Source organism: Rhinopithecus bieti, unplaced genomic scaffold (genome assembly GCF_001698545.2).
Source record: "Rhinopithecus bieti isolate Rb0 unplaced genomic scaffold, ASM169854v2 scaffold_13207, whole genome shotgun sequence".
Taxonomy (NCBI): domain Eukaryota; kingdom Metazoa; phylum Chordata; class Mammalia; order Primates; family Cercopithecidae; genus Rhinopithecus; species Rhinopithecus bieti.
Window position 1 is genome coordinate 2,620,195 of NW_016807866.1, and position 18,570 is coordinate 2,638,764.

The following is an 18,570-nucleotide window of genomic DNA, read 5'->3' on the forward strand; positions in this document are numbered from 1 at the left end:
TTTTTTGAGACAGAGTCTTACTCTGTCACCCAGGCTGGAGTACCGTGGCATGGTCTCAGCTCACTGTAACCTCTGCCTCCCGGGCTCAAGCAATTCTCATGCCTCAGCCTCTCAAGTAGCTGGGACTACAGGCGTGCGCTACCATACCTGGCTAATTTTTGCATTTTTAGTAGAGACGGGGTTTTGCTATGTTGGCCAGGCTGGTCTTGAACTCTTGACTTCAAGTGATCCACCTGCCTTGGCCTCCCAAAGTTTTGGGATTACAGGCATGAGCCACCATGCCCAGCAATGTTTTTTTGTTTGTGTGTTTTTTGTTTTGTTTTGTTTTATACTTCATCACCTATAATTTATAATGACCAGGTAGAATTTCATGATTATTAACATACCATTTTTCATTTAACCATTTCTCAGCTATAGGGCATTTGGATTTCTTTTTCTTTCCCTTTTCTTTCTTTCTTTGGTCATGATGAATAGTACAATAAACATTTTATATGGATCGTCTTTTATTTTGGATTATGTCAGTGGAACGTATACACAAAGTGGATTTATCCTATGAAAAGATTTAAAAAGGGCTGGGGACGGTGGCTCACGCCTGTAATCTCAGCACTTTGGGAGGCTGAGGTAGGTGGATCACTTGAGCCCAGGAGTTCGAGACCAGCCTGGGCAATATGGGGAAACCTCTTCTTAGAGAAAATAAAAATAAATTAGCCAGGCGTGGTGGCACATGCCTGTGGTCTCAGCTACTCAGGAGGATGTGGTGAGAGGATTGCTTGAGCCCAGGAGGTGGAGGCTGCAGTGAACTGTGATCACACCACTGCACTCCTGCCTCAGTGACAGAGTGAGACCCTAGCTCTAGAAATATATAAATAACTTAAAAATATAAAGAAGCAGCCAAAGGAGAGGAAGTTAAGAGGAGTCAGTCAGAGCAAAGTCTCTGAGGCCAGCAGCCTACCTGGTTTGAAAGGCAGCTACTCCCACTCACTAGTCACGAACCTTGAGCAAGTTTCCTAACCTCTGCACCTCATTTTCTAATCTGTAAAGTGGGCATAAGAATAGTAGGCCTGGCCAGGCGCGGTGGCTCACGCCTATAAACCCAGCACTTTGGGAGGCCGAGGCGGGTAGATCACGAGGTCAGGAGTTTAAGACCAGCCTGGCCAACATGGTGAAACCCCGTCTCTACTAAAAATACAAAAATTAGCCAGGCATAGTGGTGGGCGCCTCTAATCCCATCTACTCGGGAGGCTGAGGCAGGGAATTGCTTGAACCTGGGAGGTGGTGGTTGCAGTGAGCTGAGATCGTGCCACTGCACTCCAGCCTGGGCAACACAGCGAGACGCCGTCTCAAAAAAATAATAATAATAGTAAGTCTACTTCACAGGGCAGTCGCGAGGGAAAGGTAAATTATATATAAAGCACCAAGAGTTGTGCCCAGCAAATGGTGTAACTGTTAGCTGTTATTATTGCTGTTATCATCATTATCATCTGCATCATCGTTCAGTCAATCTCATTAAGTTTATTTTTTATTTTTTTAGAGGCAAGGTCTCGCTAAGGGCTGGAGTGCAGTGGCTATTCACAGGCGCGATCATAATGCAGTACAGTCTGAAACTCCTGAGCTCAAACAGTCGTTCTGCCTAAGCTTCCCCGGTAGCTGGAATTACAAGCGTGCATCCCTGAGCCCCAGTGATTAAGTTTTATTATGTAAAAAATAAAGAGCAAACAGTCATAGCTGATACGGACTCTCTCTTTTTTTTCTTTTTTCTTTCTTTTTTTTGTAAGAATTTTCATAACTTTTTAGCCTGGCCATTTCCTAACCTGCCACCGTTGGAAGCCATGGATATAGTGGAGGTCATTTACATCAACAGAAAGAAGAAAGTGTGGGATTATAATTATGATGATGAAAGTGACAGCGATACTGAGGCAGCGCCCAGGACAAATGGCGGTGGCTATACCATGCATGGACTGACTATCAGGCCTCTGGGTCAGGCGTCCGCCACCTCTACAGAATCCCAGTTTATGGACCCAGACTCCGAGGAGGAGCCTGACCTGCCTGAGGTTGATGTGGAGCTCCCCACGACGCCAAAGCGCAGCCCTCAGCAGTTGGAGCTCTTGAGTGCGCCCTGTGAGAGGAGAGAGAGTCCACTCCAGGACCCCTTTCCCGAAGACGACTACAGCTCCACTGAGGGGTCTGGGGGCAGAATTACCTTCAATGTGGATTTAAACTCTGTGTTTTTGAGGGTTCTTGATGATGAGGACAGTGATGACTTAGAAGAAGCCCCTCTGATGATATCATCTCATCCGGAAGAGATGGTTGACCCAGAGGATCCTGACAATGTGCAGTCAAGCCATTTGCTGGCCAGTGGGGAAGGGACACAGCCAACCTTTCCCAGCCCCTCTTCAGAAGGCCTGCAGTCTGAAGATGCTCCATCTGATCAAAGTGACACTTCTGAGTCAGATGTTGACCTTGGGGATGGTTATATAATGAGATGACTCCAAAACTATTGAATGAACTTGGACAGACAAGCACCTATAGGGTTCTGTCTCCCTGCACCCTAACTTGCTGCCTTATTGTCTGCAAGTGTTCTCCAAGGGAAGAGGTAGGGAACTGTAGGGTACTCCATTCTTCCAGGTGACATCACCTATGCAGATTCCCAGTATGGGGACCATAGTATCATTGAGTGCATTGTTTACATATTCAAAGTGATGGACTTTGAAGGAAGCACGTGTGCACCTTCCCTTTACACTAATGCACTTAGAATGTTTATGCATCATGTTTACCAGGGAGCAGGGTTCCCTGTGGTTTCAGAGGTGGTCCAGGACCCTATATTTCTTTTCTTTTTTTTGTTGAGACAGTCTCATTCTGTCACCCAAACTGGAGCGCAGTGGCGTGATCTCGGCTCACTGCAATGTCTGCCTCCCGGGTTCAAGCGATTCTCCTGCCTCAGCCTCCCTCACGAGTAGCTGGATGGAACTACAGGCGCCCACCACCACACCTGGAAAATTATTGTATTTTTTAGTAGAGACGGGATTTCACCATGTTGGCCAGGCTGATCTCTAACTCCTGACCTCAAGTGATCCGCCCCCTTCAGGCTCACAAAGTGCTGGGATTACAGGCGTGAGCCGCTGTGCCCAGCTGGCCCTGTGATATTTCTGGGAAGTAAATTGGGCCAGGGTAGGAGCAGCGAAAGAAAAGGAAAATAGTAGCAAGAGCTGCAAAGCAGGCAGGAAAGGAGGAGGAGAGCCAGGTGAGCCGCTGGAGAGAAGGGGGGCCCTGCACAAGGAAACAGGGAAGAGCCATCGAAGTTTCAGTCAGTGAGCCGTGGGCACCTCACCCATGTCACATCCTGTCTCCTGCACTTGGAATTCCACCTTGTCCAGCCCTCCCCAGTTAAAGTGGGGAAAACAGACTCTAGGATCAGGCACGTGACTAATACAGAAAGGAAACATGGCATCGGGGAGAGGGATAAAAACCTGAGTGCCATATTTTAAGGTTAAAACAAAGAGCAAACGCAAAGGTGCTTCAGGGTCTTCAGGAGAAGACCTTGAACCTTCAAACCTTTCTCTTAGGCCCCTTCAAAAGGAGAAAACTAAAAATTATACAAGTCATAGTTCAAGGACTTTAACTAGATTATTTATATGATTGCGCAAAAGAATAGGACTGAGAGGAGGGAACACCTTATTTAATACATACAAGTTTCAGAGACCCTATTTGACAATTTTCGAAGTGCTCTCTGTGCTGATTCCGAATCGAGTGTGTCAGCTGTGATTACAGTTCCTGTGAATCTAGGCCAGGTTAGGGGGCTGCGGGTTGGGGAAGGGAAGCCTGACTGGGAGCAATCTACCTGTAATCCCAGCACTTTGGGAGGCCTAAGCAGGTGTATTGCTTGAGGCCAGGAATTCGAGACCAGCCTGAGCAACATGGCAAATCTGTCTCTACGGAACAAAATTACAAAAATTAACCGGGTGTAGTAGCATGTGCCTGTTGTCCCAGCTACTTGGGAGGCTGAGGAGGGACAATGGCTTGAGCCCAGGAGGTAGAGGTTGCAGTGAGCCAAGATCGCGCCACTGCACTCCAGCCTGGGTGGCAGAGCCAGACCCTGTCATTAAAAAGGGGGTTGGGGGAAAGGTTCTGGAATGTCATGTGGCAACCAGTTTAAGGACTGAGACTCAAAGATCCACCTCCCACAGTTGCCCTGTGTGACTCTAGGCATTTGACAGCCTCTCTGAGCCTCAGGTTTTTTGTTTCTGAAACAAAAGGATTGGACTAGGTAATCTCCAGGATCCTATGAACCCAGGAGAAAGATGAGAAAATGTACAAGAATAAACACTCAGGTGGAAATGCTGCAACCCTGAGAAACTCCCAGGTTGAATGAAAGGCACAGGACCCTCTTACCCCTCCCCCCTCCCCACCTCCCCAAGAGCTGGTTTCTCAAACCTTTCTCTTAGGCCCCTTCAAAAGGGGAAAACTAAAATTATACAAGTCATAGTTCAAGGACTTTAACTAGATTATTTATATGATTGCGCAAAAGGATAGGACTGTGAGGAGGGAACACCTTATTTAATCTAGTGGAATTCCATAGGAAAGAGACCTTTTGTATGTGTAAGCAATTTCTCTGCCGTCTCAATGCATCTGTCATATTCTGAAAGATTTCCGGGTTGATCTTTTGGGATAAGCTCTATGGCTGTTAGTGTGTGTGTTGAGTGTGTGTGTGTGTGTGTGTGTGTGTGTGTGTATTTTAATTTTGTATAATGGTTGGAGGTTGGTAAGAAGTAATACAACAATATTTTTTAATACAAACTTGGTGTGGTCTTGAGTTGTTTTCCATTGCAGAATGTATGTGTGCCACAGATTGGTGCACCTGCTGGCATCTCTAGGATTGCTTGCACCAACTCCCTCTAGCCCTTCCTGGTGGCCTGCAGGGTCCTAGGGCGCATTCACTTCCCTTCGCTTGACTTTACGTGGTGTCCTAGCGGCAGACATCAGGCGATGCTGTAGATTGCCCAAGACATTGGACAGCTCTGGATTTTCCCATCTCACCACTCATCAAGTTAAAAGAGGAAATTAACGCTTTCTCAGTAGTCCCTGAAAGAAACTAGTTATTTGCGTAAAATGACTGGGCTTTGTGTTGTTTATCCCTGGAGAGGAGAAGGGTAAAGAAGACCCTCAAACTGGATTTGCTGATGGAATGCTTTTAACTCACCTATGCGGAGAGAGGACTTTAAGAGAGGGCGTGCCGGTGCCCCGGACAAAACCTGGGGAATACTGAAAGCCACCATCACCACCATCATTCCAGCATCCAGATCTCAGTCCTGGGTTGGTGTTGTAGGGTATTTATTTGACTTGACGGCGCCTTTCAAAGTTTGCGAGGCTCCCTTCCTCTTCCTCGTGTGCACCTGCCAAGCGGGTGCCCCGCGCCTCGCGGGCGGACCCGGGCTGGTGGGCGGGGCCTGCAGCGGGGTAGGAGCCCGATCGCCCGGCCCCTCCCCGCCCCGCCCCGCTCCTCTGGTTCCCGGAAGCGACCGCGTACGAGCGCTCTCGGGCGCGGGCGGGGTCGTGTCCCTGGAGGAAGCCGCGGCACCCCGGCGCCCGTCCATGGCGCGGAGCCTCGGGACCTGGCTGGGCTGCTGCCTGCTGGTGTCAGGTGAGGGGTCCGCGGGGAGGGGCGCGCTTGGGAACCGGGAGGCCCCGCGAGATGCCACCCGTGATCCCATCCCTGGGCACCCTGAAAGTGACTTAAGTGCCCGGTCGGGCCATCGGGGCCTCGTGACAGAAGATGCAAACGCCACGGCCGGCTACTGAGACACTGCTAGGCTGCTGCTGCCGGAGATTCTGTAACAGGAGGAAGCCCCATCCGCACCCGGATTACAGACCGTCTGGGCCCTAAACTCAGGGGAGACTCCAGGCGTCTTTTAACTCCCAGTCCTCCTGCAGCTCTCTGCTGGCGGGCGTCTAAGTAAAGAAAGACCCAGGATCCCACCGTGGCTGTCATCTGGTCCTTCTGGAGACCATCAGTTCAAGTGGAGGCCCCACCAGCCCCGAGTGCTCTGACAGCCCTCCCCGACCCCAAGTCTGCCCCCCTCAGTGCCAGCCCTCCCTACTGATGTGCCTCGCATCATCCGCTGCACCTCCCCTCCTTCCGGTTCAGGCCTGAGCACTCTGAAATCTGGATTCTGTCCCCAGTGTCCCCATGGCTTCTAAAGCTAAATCCATTGAAACCTCTTCTGTCCTCTAAATTGCCTGCCTAGGTTCCAATAACACGATGGTCACCTCCTTCCTTTCTCATGAACTCTTCCTGGCCTTCCGGGATACTCCTGCGGTTTCCCACCTACCCGTCAGGCTGTCTCTGCTTGGGACCCTCCTGCTCTGTCGGGTCTCTATGTAGCTAATTGTGAAGCCCAAGGCCTCTTCTCTCCTTCCCCGGCACTGTTCCTTTCGGGGATTTCAGCCAAACCTTGGCATTAAACACGGGCTATAGGCCCATGACTCGCACATTTATATCTCTCTTGGTACCAGTTGGGTGATGGGTGGTGGTTTATTACAGTCTTTTACTTTTCTGCTTGCATGTAGGTTTCAAATTTTCTTTTCTTTTCTTTCTTTCTTTTTTTCTCTTTTTTTTCTTTTTTTTTCGAGACAGAGTTTTGCTCTGTCACCCAGGCTAGAGTGCAATGGCTAGATCTCAGCTCACCGCCACCTCGGCCTCCCGGGTTCAAGCGATTCTCCTCCCTCAGCCTCCCAAGTAGCTGGAATTACAGGTGTGTGCCACTATGCCTGGCTAATTTTTGTATTTTTAGTAGAGATGGGGTTTCACCATGTTGACCAGGCTGGTCTTGAACTCCTGACCTCAGGTGATTCACCCGCCTCGGCCTCCCAAAGAGCTGAGGTTACAGGCGTGAGCCACTATGCCTGGCCAGGTTTCAAATTTTCTATTAAAAGGTTTGAAAATAATTTCTGTCTCTAGCCCAAATCTGTTCTTGGTGTGACCTCTGGGCTCATTCATCTGACTGTCTCCCTGACATTCCTACTTCAGCCTCTCTCCAGAATCTCCAAACTAATGCAGCTCAAATGGGACTCGTGAGTTCCCCAGCTGAGCTCCAATCGGGGCACCAGCTGCTTAAGCCCAAAATGGACATTGACCTCAGCTTTTAGGCATCAAATATATCAGGAAGTCTCCAGTTTGTTTTTACCTCTGGAAATATATCTGAAATCCACATACCCCAGTCTACCCCTTCATACCTTTCTGCCACCATGCAAATCCAGGGCTCCTTTGTCTGTCCCCACTTTACTTCTGCCTCTCCAGAAATTTATCCTCATGGCTGTTCAAAGAAAATCTAGACTCCTCAGCATAGCCAACCTGTCTCTCTCTCCCTCCCTCACTCACGTGGTCTTTGAAGATATGCAGCCATAGAGGAGAACCAAGTGCGGGATGTGGGCTTTTCATGGGTATCTGTTTTGAGGAAAAAGGTTGTAAATGTTTTTCTCGTATGTTCATAGCATTGGGAATGGTACCACCTCCTGAAAATGTCAGAATGAATTCTGTTAATTTCAAGAACATTCTACAGTGGGAGTCACCTGCTTTTGCCAAAGGGAACCTGACTTTCACAGCTCAGTACCTAAGGTGGGTCTGGCCTCACTATTGGCAGGAACGCACTGGAGGAGTCGGCCCTGGGCTGGTTACTGGGCTGGGCCACAGGAAGAAGGGAGTCTGACTATAGTCACCGTGTGACTGTGACAGCCCTCAGGGAGCCTCCCTGCCAGCTTTTTTCTGTCTGGGAAATTCTCGTGACCACCTTTCCTCTTTTAGGTTTTCTGGTTGTGATGGTTGATGATTTGACTGTTGATCACAGGGCTGCTGGCAGATATAGACATGTTATCATGCATATGTAGATATAGTCAGCCATAGTGGTAACCTCATGCTGTGCAGATCCTAGCTTATTTGTCACAGTTGATATATTTTAAAAGAAAAATACCACTGCTGTCATCTCCAGGTATGAGTAGTATTGCTAGAAGTCAACAATGTTGAGTGGATGCCACCCGAGAAACTGAGATATGCAAAGCAGTCAGGAAGCCCCTTGCTACCATATATCACCTGTTCCCCTCCGACGGATTATAACATCATGCCCCAGTGCCGTGCAATGCACATAATTTGCATAATGAGTGCTCAGTTTCTCCGTGGTTTTGTCCTGAAATTAAAAGTAAGACAGCTACTGACTGTTAAAAGCCCCATTCTCTGACAACAGCAGGCGCCGTGAAGGAAGAGTGAGTGTCACCCTAGATGGTCATCTCAGCAGTGATCTGAACACCCTCTACCTCTCCTGCCTGTCAATGTTTCCCTATGCCTGGCAAAGGAAGTCAGTGCCAGCACTCCCTTGGCAGCCTGCCACCATACGCCACATGCTGGACTTCAGATGACACACCTTTAGGCCAGGCGCAAACAGCAGCAGGAGGCCAAAGACTGACAAGCCAACACACCTGCTTTCTATGTGACTCAGAAACATACGAAGATAGACAAGTCCTTCAATGAGGCAGGAGGACATTTGGTCCCAGATCCAGCTGTCATTTCACAAAAATCCCCAAGGCCTGCTACATCAGAGAAGAAGTAGAAAGATGAATAAGATAGTCCTTGTCTATGCGTTGCTGGCTTTTGTTTTTTAACTTGTAGTTCAAAATAATTCCAGACTTATAGAACATTTCAGAATTTTAAGTAGAATACAAAGAATTTCCAGATAGCCTACAACCAGATTCACCTTTTTTTTTTTTTTTTTTTTTTTTTTGAGATGGAGCCTCGCTCTGTCGCCCAGGCCAGAGTGCAGTGGCGCGATCTCGGCTCTCTGCAAGCTCCACCTCCTGGGTTCACACTATTCTCCTGCCTCAGCCTCCCGAGTAGCTGGGACTACAGTCGTCCGCCACCACACCCAGCTAATTTTTTGTATTTTTAGTAGAGACGGGGTTTCACCGAGTTAGCCAGCCTCGATCTCCTGACCTTGTGATCCACCCACCTCGGCCTCCCAAAGTGCTGGGATTACAGGCATGAGCCACTATGCCTGGCCCAGATTCACCAATTTTTAAAGTTGGTCACATTCTCTCCCTTCCTCTTTGTCTCTCATGCCCTTTGTGCTATAATATTTCAGTGTGTATTTCACAAGAACAAGGATAATCTCTTACATCACATAGTACAATGAGAAGCTCAGAAACTTTTACATTCATGCAATACTTGTATCTGATTTACAGCCCATAGTCCAGTACTGTCAGCTGTCCCAAGGATTGAAGGAGGGCATATTCTATAATTGATTTGTTTCCTGATGTGCATTTTCTAGCACTGATTGGCTTTATCATTTGCTTTCTGTGCTTTCTCTACTCAGTCTGGATAGCCAAGAGATTTTACTGTGGAAAATTAACTTTCTTCTCGGTCTATCTGTCTCCCCTGTAGTTTATTTATTTATTTATTTATTTTGTTCTATGCTGTGCTTTTGGGTTTGTTTGGGTTTTTTTCTTTTTTCTTTTTTTTTTTTTTTCAAGAGAGTCTCGCTCTGTTGCCCAGACTAGAGTGCAGTGGCGCAATCTGGGCTCGCTACAAGCTCCACCTCCCAGGTTCACACCATTCTCCTGCCTCAGCCTGCTGAGTAGCTGGGACTACAGGTGTCTACCACCATGCCTGGCTAATTTTTTGTATTTTTGGTAGAGATGGGGTTTCACCGTGTTAGCCAGGATGGTCTCGATCTCCTGACCTTGTGATCCACCTGCCTTGGCCTCCCAAAATGTTGGGATTACAGGTATGAGCCACCGCACCTGGCCTTTTTTTTTTCCTTTGAGACTGGGTCTCACTCTGTCACCAAGGCTGGAGTGCAGTGACGTGACCTCTGCTCAATGCAGCCTCTGCCTCCTGGGTTCAAGCGATTCTCCTGCCTCAGCCTCCTGAGTAGCTGGGACTACAGGCAGATGCTACCATGCCCAACTGATTTTTGTACTTCTAGTAGAGATGGGGTTTCACCATGTTGGTCAAGCTGGTCTTCCACTCCTGGCCTCAAGTGACCCACCTGCCTCAGTCTCCCAAAGTGCTGGGATTACAGGCATGAGCCACCACACCCAGCCCATGCCGTGCTTTTTTGCCACTGTAGTTGAAGCATTTGGCTTTGCATGTTTATCTTTTATGTTAGAGATCCCAGTGACTTCATGAAGTGACTTCATGAGGGTATCCACACCTGGGTTCCAGGTCTCCCCGGCATGGAACTACAGAGTGAGTATGGCATGTGCTGGAGAAAACAAAATATGTGCTGGGCATATCCTTGGGGAAGATATTTGATTGCAAAAGATGTGATTACCCTCATGTGGCTCTGCAAAAGTGTTTAGAATTTACATAAGCAATTGCATAGCACAAACTCTCTATTGTTTGTGTGCAGCATTGGGGCAGGGCGGCCAGAGCAGGGGGCACTTCATAGGATGTACTGGTGATTTTGATGTAAAAACATCCAAAACAATTATATGTAAATATGAAGAATGGGTCATATTACCTATTTAATGCGGGGATAAATATTTGTACATGCAATGAAAATAACCTAGTGAAGGCCGGGCGCGGTGGCTGACGCCTGTAATCCCAGCACTTTGGGAGGCCGAGGTGGGTGGATCACCTGAGGTCAGGAGTTTGAGACCAGCGTTACCAACATGGCAAAACCCCACCTCTACTAAAAATACAAAATTAGCCAGGCATAGTGGTGCATACCTGCAGTCCCAGCTACTTGGGAGGCTGAGGCAGGAGAATCACTTGAACCGAGGAGGCACAGGTTGCAGCAAGCCGAGATTGTGCCATTGCACTCCAGCCTGGGCAACAGAGTGAGACTCCATCTCAAAAAATTAAAAAAAAAAAAAAAAAAGAACCTAGTGAAAAAGAAGTTATTGCAAAACAACTTTTGAAATACTGCACATGCTGGACAGTTGATGCATTAGTTTAGAAGAAGGAAATGGGTCAGGCGTGGTGGCTAACACCAGTAATCCCAGTGCTTTGGGGGACCAAGGTAGGATGATCACTTGAGGCCAGGAGTTCAAGACCAGCCTGTGCAACATAACAGCCCCTTGTCTCTACAATTTATTTTTTTTTTAATTAGCTGGACTTGAGTTAGAAAGAAGGAAGGCGGGAGGGAAGAAAAAAGGAAGGGAGAAAAAAAATATATGGCCACATGTGAGAAAACCCCATTAATGAAACAACCGCTGGATTTTCCAAATGATGGGATGTTAAGCAGCCATGAAGAAATGATTGACTGACAAATATTTGTGGTATATTAAGTGAAAAATAGCATGATCCCAATGATCTCTACCTACTTTTTGCAAGAGATTGTTCTAGGTATCACTAAGAATGCTGTAAGGTGTGGTGTGCTACCTTAGACTATGAAGTCAAACAGATCTGAATTCAGTTGGGCAGATTTCTTAGGCTCTCCACTCCTGACCCCTGTGTACTTAATAAATGTTGGCTGTTGCTATTTTTATCACCATCACTTTCATCATCACTTCTGGGAGTAACCAAATTGGTTGTGGCACCAGAAGATACCTTGGGGGACCAATCAGATAGCTCCTCACTTTTTTATTTTATTTTACAAATTTTTAAATTAAATTAAATTAAATTTTTTGAGACAGTCTCACTCTGTTGCCCAGGCTGGAGTGCAGTGGTGCGATCACGGCTCACTGCAGCCTCTACCTCCCAGGCTCAAGCGAGCTTCCCTCCTTAGCCTACTAAGTAGCTAGGACTACAGGCGCATGCCACCACACCCAAATAATTTCTTGATTTTTTATAGAGACAAGGACTCACCACATTGTCCAGGCGGTTCTCAAACTCCTGGGCTCAGGCAATCCTCTGCCTCGGCCTCCCAGAGTGCTGGGATTACAGGCATGAGCCATGAGCCCGCCCAGCTCCTTACTTTTTGCAGGATGAGAGCCTGGGCTTCCTTTGATCCTGTGCAGCCAATTATACCTCCTCAACTGTTGCAAGCTTAGATTCAAGAGATTGTATTTCCCTAGCATCCAACAGGCATTTCCAAATGTCATCTCTTCTTCCACTTCACTTTCTGTCATGCTCCCTTTAGTGGTTGTGGCCGGGGCTGGTGTTCTGATTGAGACTGATGAATTGTTTTATAATTTTTCCAGAGTAATTGCAATGACAGTCATTTATAGGTCGGGACAGTCATGGGTCACTTAACAACTGGGGTACATTCTGAGAAGTGCATCATTAGACAGTTTTGTTGTGTGAGCATCATACAATGTACTTGCACAAACCTAGATGGTGTAGCCTCATATACACCTAAGCTATGTGGTTTAGCCTATTACCCCAGGCTGTAAACCTGTACAGCATGTTACTGTACTGAGTACTGTAGGCAATCGTAACACAATGGTATTTGTATACAGGCATACCACAGAGTTAAGGCAGTTTTGGTTCCAGACTACCATAATAAAGTTAAAACCACAATAGAGCGAGTCATATGAATTTTTTTGTTTCCCAGTGCATATAAAAACTATGTTTATACTGTAGTCCATTATGTCTAAAAAAAATGTGCACAGCTTAATTTTAAAATACTTGCTGAAAAATGCTGGCAATCATCAGAGCCTTCAGCAAGTCATAATCCTTTTGCAGGTGGAGCATCTTGCCTTGATATGGATGGCTGCTGACCCATCAGGGTAGTGGTTGCTGAGTTGCATTGACTGTGGCAATTTCTTGAAATAAGATGACAATGAAGTTTGCTGCATCAATTAACTCTTCCTTTCACGACAGATTTCTCTGTAGCATGAGATGCTATTTGGTAGCATTTTACCCACAGAAGAATTTCTTTCAAAATTGGAATCCTTTCAAACCCTGCTATGCTCTATCAACTAAGTTTATGTAGTATTCGAAATCCTTTTTTGTCATTGCAACAATGTTCATCGCATCTTCACTGGAATAAATTCCATCTCAAGAAACCACTTTCTTTGCTCATTCATTAGAAACAACTCTTCATATGTTCAAGTTTGATCATGAGATTGGAGCAATTCAGTCGCATCTTCAGGTTCTGCTTCTAATAATTCTAGTTATGTTGCTCTTTCCACCACATCTGCAGTTACTTTCTCCACTGAAGTCTTGAACCCCTTAAAGTAATCTATGAGGGTTGGAATCAGCTTCTTCCAAGCTCCTGTTAATATTATATTTTGACCTCCTCCTACGAATCACCAATGTTCTTAATGGCATTTTGAATGGTGAATCCTTTCTGGAGGTTTTCAATTTATCTTGCCCAGATCCATCAGAGAAATCACTACCTATGGCAGCTATAACTTTACGAAATATATTTCTTTATTTTATTTTATTTCATTTTACTTTATTTTTTAAGATGGAGTCTCACTCTGTTGTCCCGGCTGAAGTGCAGTGGCATGATCTCAGATCACTGCTGCCCCCACCTCCCAGGTTCAAGTGATTCTCCTGCCTCAGCCTCCCAAGTAGTGCCAACACACCTGGCTAATTTTTGTTATTTTTTTTTTTAGTAGAGTCAGGGTTTCACCATGTTGGCTAGATTGGTCTTGAACTCCTGACCTCAAATGATTTGCCTGCCTTGGCCTCCCAAAGTGCTGGGATTACAGGCATGAGCCACTGTGCCTGGCTTCCAAATATATTTCTTAAATAATAAGACTTGAAAGTTGAAATGACTCCTTGATCCATGGGCTGCAGAATGGATGTTGTGTTAGCAGGCACGAAAACAGCATTCATCTCCTTTTAAATTTCCATCAGAGCTCTTGGGGAACCAGGTACATTGTCAATGAGGGGTAATATTTTGAGAGAAAACATTTTATCCTGAGCAGTAGGTCTTAATACTGGGCTTAAAATATTCAGTAAACCATGCTGTAAACAGATGTGCCGTCCTCCAGGCTTTGTTGTTCCATTTGTAGAGCACAGACAGCGTAGATTTAGCATAATTCTTAAGAGCTCTCAAATTTTCAAAATAATAATCCAGTGTTGGCTTCAACTTAAAGTCACCAGCTACATTAGCCCTTAACAAGAGTGAGCCTGTTCTTTGAAGCTTTGAAGCTAGCCATTGACTTCTCCTCTGTAGCTATGAAAGTCCTAGATGACATCTTAATAAAATATTGTTCCATCTACATTAAAAATCTGTTTTTTAGAGTAGCCACCTTCATCATTTTGGCTAGATTTTAGCTAGATCTTCTGGATAACTTGCTGCAGCTTTTACATCAGCATTTGCTGCTTCACCTTGCACTTTTATGTTATGGAGATGACTTCTGTCTTTAAATCTTATGAACCAACCTCTGCTAACTTCCAACTTTTCTTTTTTTTTTTTTTTTTTTTTCTTTTTTTTTGAGATGGTGTCTTGCTCTGTTGCCCAAGCTGGAATACAGTGGCATGATCTCGTCTCACTGCAACCTCTGCCTCCCAGGTTCAAGCGATTCTCCTGCCTCAGCCTCCTGGGTAGCTGGGATTACAGGAGTGTGCCACCACGCCCGGCTAATTTTTTTGGATTTTTAGTAGAGACAGGGTTTCACCATGTTGGTCAGGCTAGTCTTGAACTCCTGACCTTAAGATCCACCTGCCTCGGCCTCCCAAAGTGCTGGGATTACAGGTGTGAGCCACCATGTCCAGCCCCAACTTTTCTTCTGCAGCTTCCTCACCTCTTTCAGCCTTCACAGAATTGGAGTGTTAGGGTCTTGTTCTGGATTAGACTTTGGCTTAAGGGAATGGTGTGGCTGTTTTGATCTTCTATCCAGACCACTGAGACTTTCTCCATATTATCAATAAGGCTGTTTTGCTTTCTTATCATTAATGTGTTCACTGGAGTAGCACTTTAAATTTCCTTCAACAACTTTTCCTTTGTATTCACAACTTGGCTAACTGGCCCAAGAGTCCTGTTGTGGCCTTCAATATGCCTTCCTCACTAAGCTTAATCATTTGCAGCTTTTGGAATAGGGAAGCCCGAGGAGAAGGAGAGAGGCAGTGGAGTGGCCAGTGAGTGGAGAAGTCAGAACACACCCAACATCTATTGATTAATTTCACTGTCTTATATAGGTGTGGTTCATGGTCCCCAAAACAATTACAACAGTAACATCAAAGATCACTGATCACAGATCACCATAACAGATATAATAATGATGAAAAGGTTTGAAATATTGTGAGAATTACCAAAATGTGACTTAGAGACATGAAGTGAGCATGTGTTGTTGGGAAAATGGCACCAATAGACTTGTTCAATGCAGGGTTGCCGCAGACCTTCAATTTGTAAAATGCCCCATCTGTGAAGTACAATAAAAAAAATCACAATAAAACGAGGTATGTGTACATCTCAATGTATTTAAACATAGAAAAGGTACAGTAAAAATACAGTATCATCATCTTAGGGCACCGTCATTGTATATGTGGTCTGTCATCTACCGAAATGTCATTATGCGGTGCATGACTTTATTGAAAATCATTGTAATATCTTTATTTTGATAAATCTTTATAAATCAGTGTCTCATAAATCACGTGCCCCTGCTTTCAAAAATACATAATCAAGGAAGGAAGCTTTCTTGGTCAAATATGCTGAATACTCAACCCCTTGGAGAGGCATGTAGTCATTAGGATGTTCAAGTCTCTGAGAAGTTCTGTTATAAAGACACCTATTTCTATGTTTAACACAGTTTCCACTCCCGCACCCCCCCCCCCCCCCCCCCAACGCAACCTCCAAATTAAGTACCAGTCAGCCTCAGGGAGACTGAGGCTAGAACTCTCCTGATTGACCTGTCTTTTTTATTGTGTAGTTATAGGATATTCCAAGATAAATGCCCGAGTACTACCTTGATGGAATGTGATTTCTCAAGTCTTTCCAAGTATGGTGACCACACCTTGAGAGTCAGGGCTGAATTTGCAGATGAGCATTCAGACTGGGTAAACATCACCTTCTGTCCTGTGGATGACAGTAAGCCATTTTGTTTTCCCTTTTCTTGTAATGTCATCATCTTGCCTTGTTTTTTTCCACATTGGTTGGTCCATCAACAAGAATTCTCTGAGGTCCCACAAATGGATGGCCTTGCACAAGGAGCTTAAGGAATATAATAAAGAGAGTTGTATCCCTAAAGAAATTCATGGGAGAGACAGAAAAAGATGGGCATATCATCAATGCAGCGATTAAATATAAATCTAACACCTTCAGTGCCTCAAGGATGTGCATATATGTTGGGCCCGTGCTGTTAAGGAGAAGTTCTGGAAGGATTCTTGTGAATTTTCTGGGAGAAAGTCAGTATAGAATTATGACTTAAACAAAGAAATATAACATGATAGGCAAAAGAATGAAGGCAGGTGTAGAGATGGAAAATCTGATGCAGACAGCCAGCTTGCCCAGAGCGAAGGACAGGGAGGGACAGAGCTGATGGCAGGTGGGTTGGATCAGACCGGTTGGTCAGCATCAAAAATTGTTCCTAGGTTAGGCGGAGATTGCAGTGAGCCGAGATCACGCCACTGCACTCCAGCCTGGGCAACAGAGCGAGACTTGGTCTCAAAAAAAAATTGTTCCCAGGTTAGATTTGGAGGGTCATGGTGACCACCAGAGCCCCTAAATATGAGATGAGCATATTTAGAATATCAGGAATTAAAAACTAATTAAACCATATATTACCAGTTGAGAGAGTAAAGAAGATTAGAGGTTAAAAGAACCTGATTCACAAAATTCACATACAGCCCTTCAAAACTCACATAGAGAAAAGCACTAAAAGAATTGTTTCTGGCCAGGCACGGCGGCTCACATCTCCTAATCCCAACACTTTGGGAGGCTGAGATGGTGGATCACTTGAGCCTAGGAATTTTCTTCTTTTCTTTCTTTCTTTTTTTTTCTTTCTGATACAAAGTCTTGCTCTGACACCCAGGCTGAAGTGCAGTGGCGCGATCTCAGATCACTGCAAACTCTGCCTCCAGGGTTTAAGTGATTCTTGTGCCTCAGCCTCCCGAGTAGCTGGGACTTCAAGTGCCTGCCACCATGCCCAGCTACAGTTTTTTGTATTTTTAGTAGAGACAGGGTCTCACCATGTTGGCCAGGCTGGTCTTGAACTCCTGACCTTAAGTGATCCACCGGCCTCAGCCTCCCAAAGTGCTGGGATTACAGATGTGAACCACCACGCTTGGCCTTGAGCCTAGGAGTTTAAGACCAGCCTGGGCAACATGGGGAAACCCCGCCTCTACCAAAAAAAAAAAAAAAAAAAAAACCAAAACAAAGAAAAATAGCCAGGCATGGTGGAGTGTGCTTGTAGTCCCAGCTACTTGGGAGGCTGAGGTGGGAGAGTCACCTGAGCCTGGGAAGTCAAGGCTGCAGTGAGCATTATCACGCCACTGCACCGCAGCAGCCTGGGTGACCAGAGTGAGGGCTTGTCTCAAAAAAAGAACTGTCTCTATATGGGGAGGTTCTTCATGCCAGTCTCTGCTCTAGACCCCATGACCCCACAATTACATCCTCCCTGGTAGAGAACGAGGGCTAGGATGCCTTTCTTCCCTCCCCAATTCCATCCCAAGCCTGGGTAAAACGTCTTACTTTTGGAACCATAAATTATCGAAGTTAGATTATCTTTTCTAACGGTACCTTTACAAAAACAAAGAAAAGATGAACAGAAAAGTAAGTTTCACAATAGTTAAAAGTACACGTTTTTGCTCCTATAATTGCTAACTGGCTTACCATGTCCTAACTTGTCCCAAATTCTGTTAGCTCCCATCCATGGAAGTTCCCTTTAGAACCTAGGTACAACACAGTTAAGCAGGTTGTCAAAAGGTCATACAGGTCATGAGTGGCTGAGCAAGGATTCAGACCCAAGCTCTTGCATCTGTGCTCTTAGCAACTACTACCCAATATTGGAGATTTGCTTCTTGAAGTCTATATATTTTAGTGATAGGAAAGTGCTTCCAGGCATCATGCATAACCTATTTATACTTGCTTTGGCAAAGCTTCTAACAAATTTTCTTGTCTGGTTTTCAGACGAGCACTTTAGAATGGTAGAAGCAGGTCCATTAACAGCCCTGAAAAAGTAACAGCAACCAAAGAATACAGGACAGAACTCAAACACCATGATTGCCCGGCACCATTTATGAATCATTCTATAGTTATTATTGAGTACATTTGTGTAACAGCTGCATTCTGAGCACTGAAGCTACAACAATGAATGAGATGAAATCCTTGCCCTCATGGAGCATATATGTGCTAATCAGGAATACAGATGATAAATAAATAGATACATATTATATGATAGGTGGTGACTGTGGTTCTCAAGAAGACTGAAGCAAGGTAATAGGACAGAAAGTAATGGGAGCTGCGCTTCTGCATAGAATGGTAAGATCCAGTCTCTCTGAGGAAGTAGCATTTGAACAAAGACCCAAACGAAGTGAAGGAGCCAGCCACATGAATATCTAGTAAAAGAGCATTCAGGGCCGGGCGCGGTGGCTCAAGCCTGTAATCCCAGCACTTTGGGAGGCCGAGATGGGCGAATCACGAGGTCAGGAAATCGAGACCATCTTGGCTAACATGGTGAAACCTCATCTCTACTAAAAAATACAAAAAAAAAAAAAAAAAAAAAAAAAAAAAGAACGGGGGGGGGGGG

General features: G+C 45.6%; 2 protein-coding genes and 1 long non-coding RNA gene across 7 annotated transcripts in view; all 3 read left to right on the forward strand.

Moving 5' to 3' along the window:
- IFNAR2 (interferon alpha and beta receptor subunit 2) overlaps nt 1–3,486 on the forward strand; it is a 35,054-nt gene extending 31,568 nt beyond the window's left edge. For 3 of the 4 annotated variants that reach the window (XM_017883919.1, XM_017883922.1, XM_017883920.1), the window contains one exon: nt 1,776–3,486. In XM_017883919.1, coding sequence (XP_017739408.1) covers nt 1,776–2,486 — 711 coding nt within the window. In that variant the 3' untranslated portion in view covers nt 2,487–3,486. Of the gene's footprint in view, nt 1–1,531; nt 1,730–1,775 lie in introns of those variants that run through there. The other variant, XM_017883921.1, reaches the window with a different exon arrangement.
- Nucleotides 3,487–5,473: 1,987 nt separating this feature from the next.
- IL10RB (interleukin 10 receptor subunit beta) overlaps nt 5,474–18,570 on the forward strand; it is a 33,650-nt gene continuing 20,553 nt past the window's right edge. Inside the window, exons 1-3 of one of the 2 annotated variants that reach the window (XM_017883924.1) lie at nt 5,474–5,638; nt 7,489–7,612; nt 15,754–15,911. In XM_017883924.1, the coding sequence (XP_017739413.1) occupies nt 5,590–5,638; nt 7,489–7,612; nt 15,754–15,911 (331 nt within the window). In that variant the 5' untranslated portion in view covers nt 5,474–5,589. Of the gene's footprint in view, nt 5,639–7,418; nt 7,613–15,753; nt 15,912–18,570 lie in introns of those variants that run through there. The other variant, XM_017883923.1, reaches the window with a different exon arrangement.
- On the forward strand, nt 10,038–12,939 carry LOC108536855 (uncharacterized). The gene is made up of 2 exons (XR_001887634.1): nt 10,038–10,231; nt 12,614–12,939. It is a non-coding gene; the product is annotated as an uncharacterized LOC108536855 (long non-coding RNA).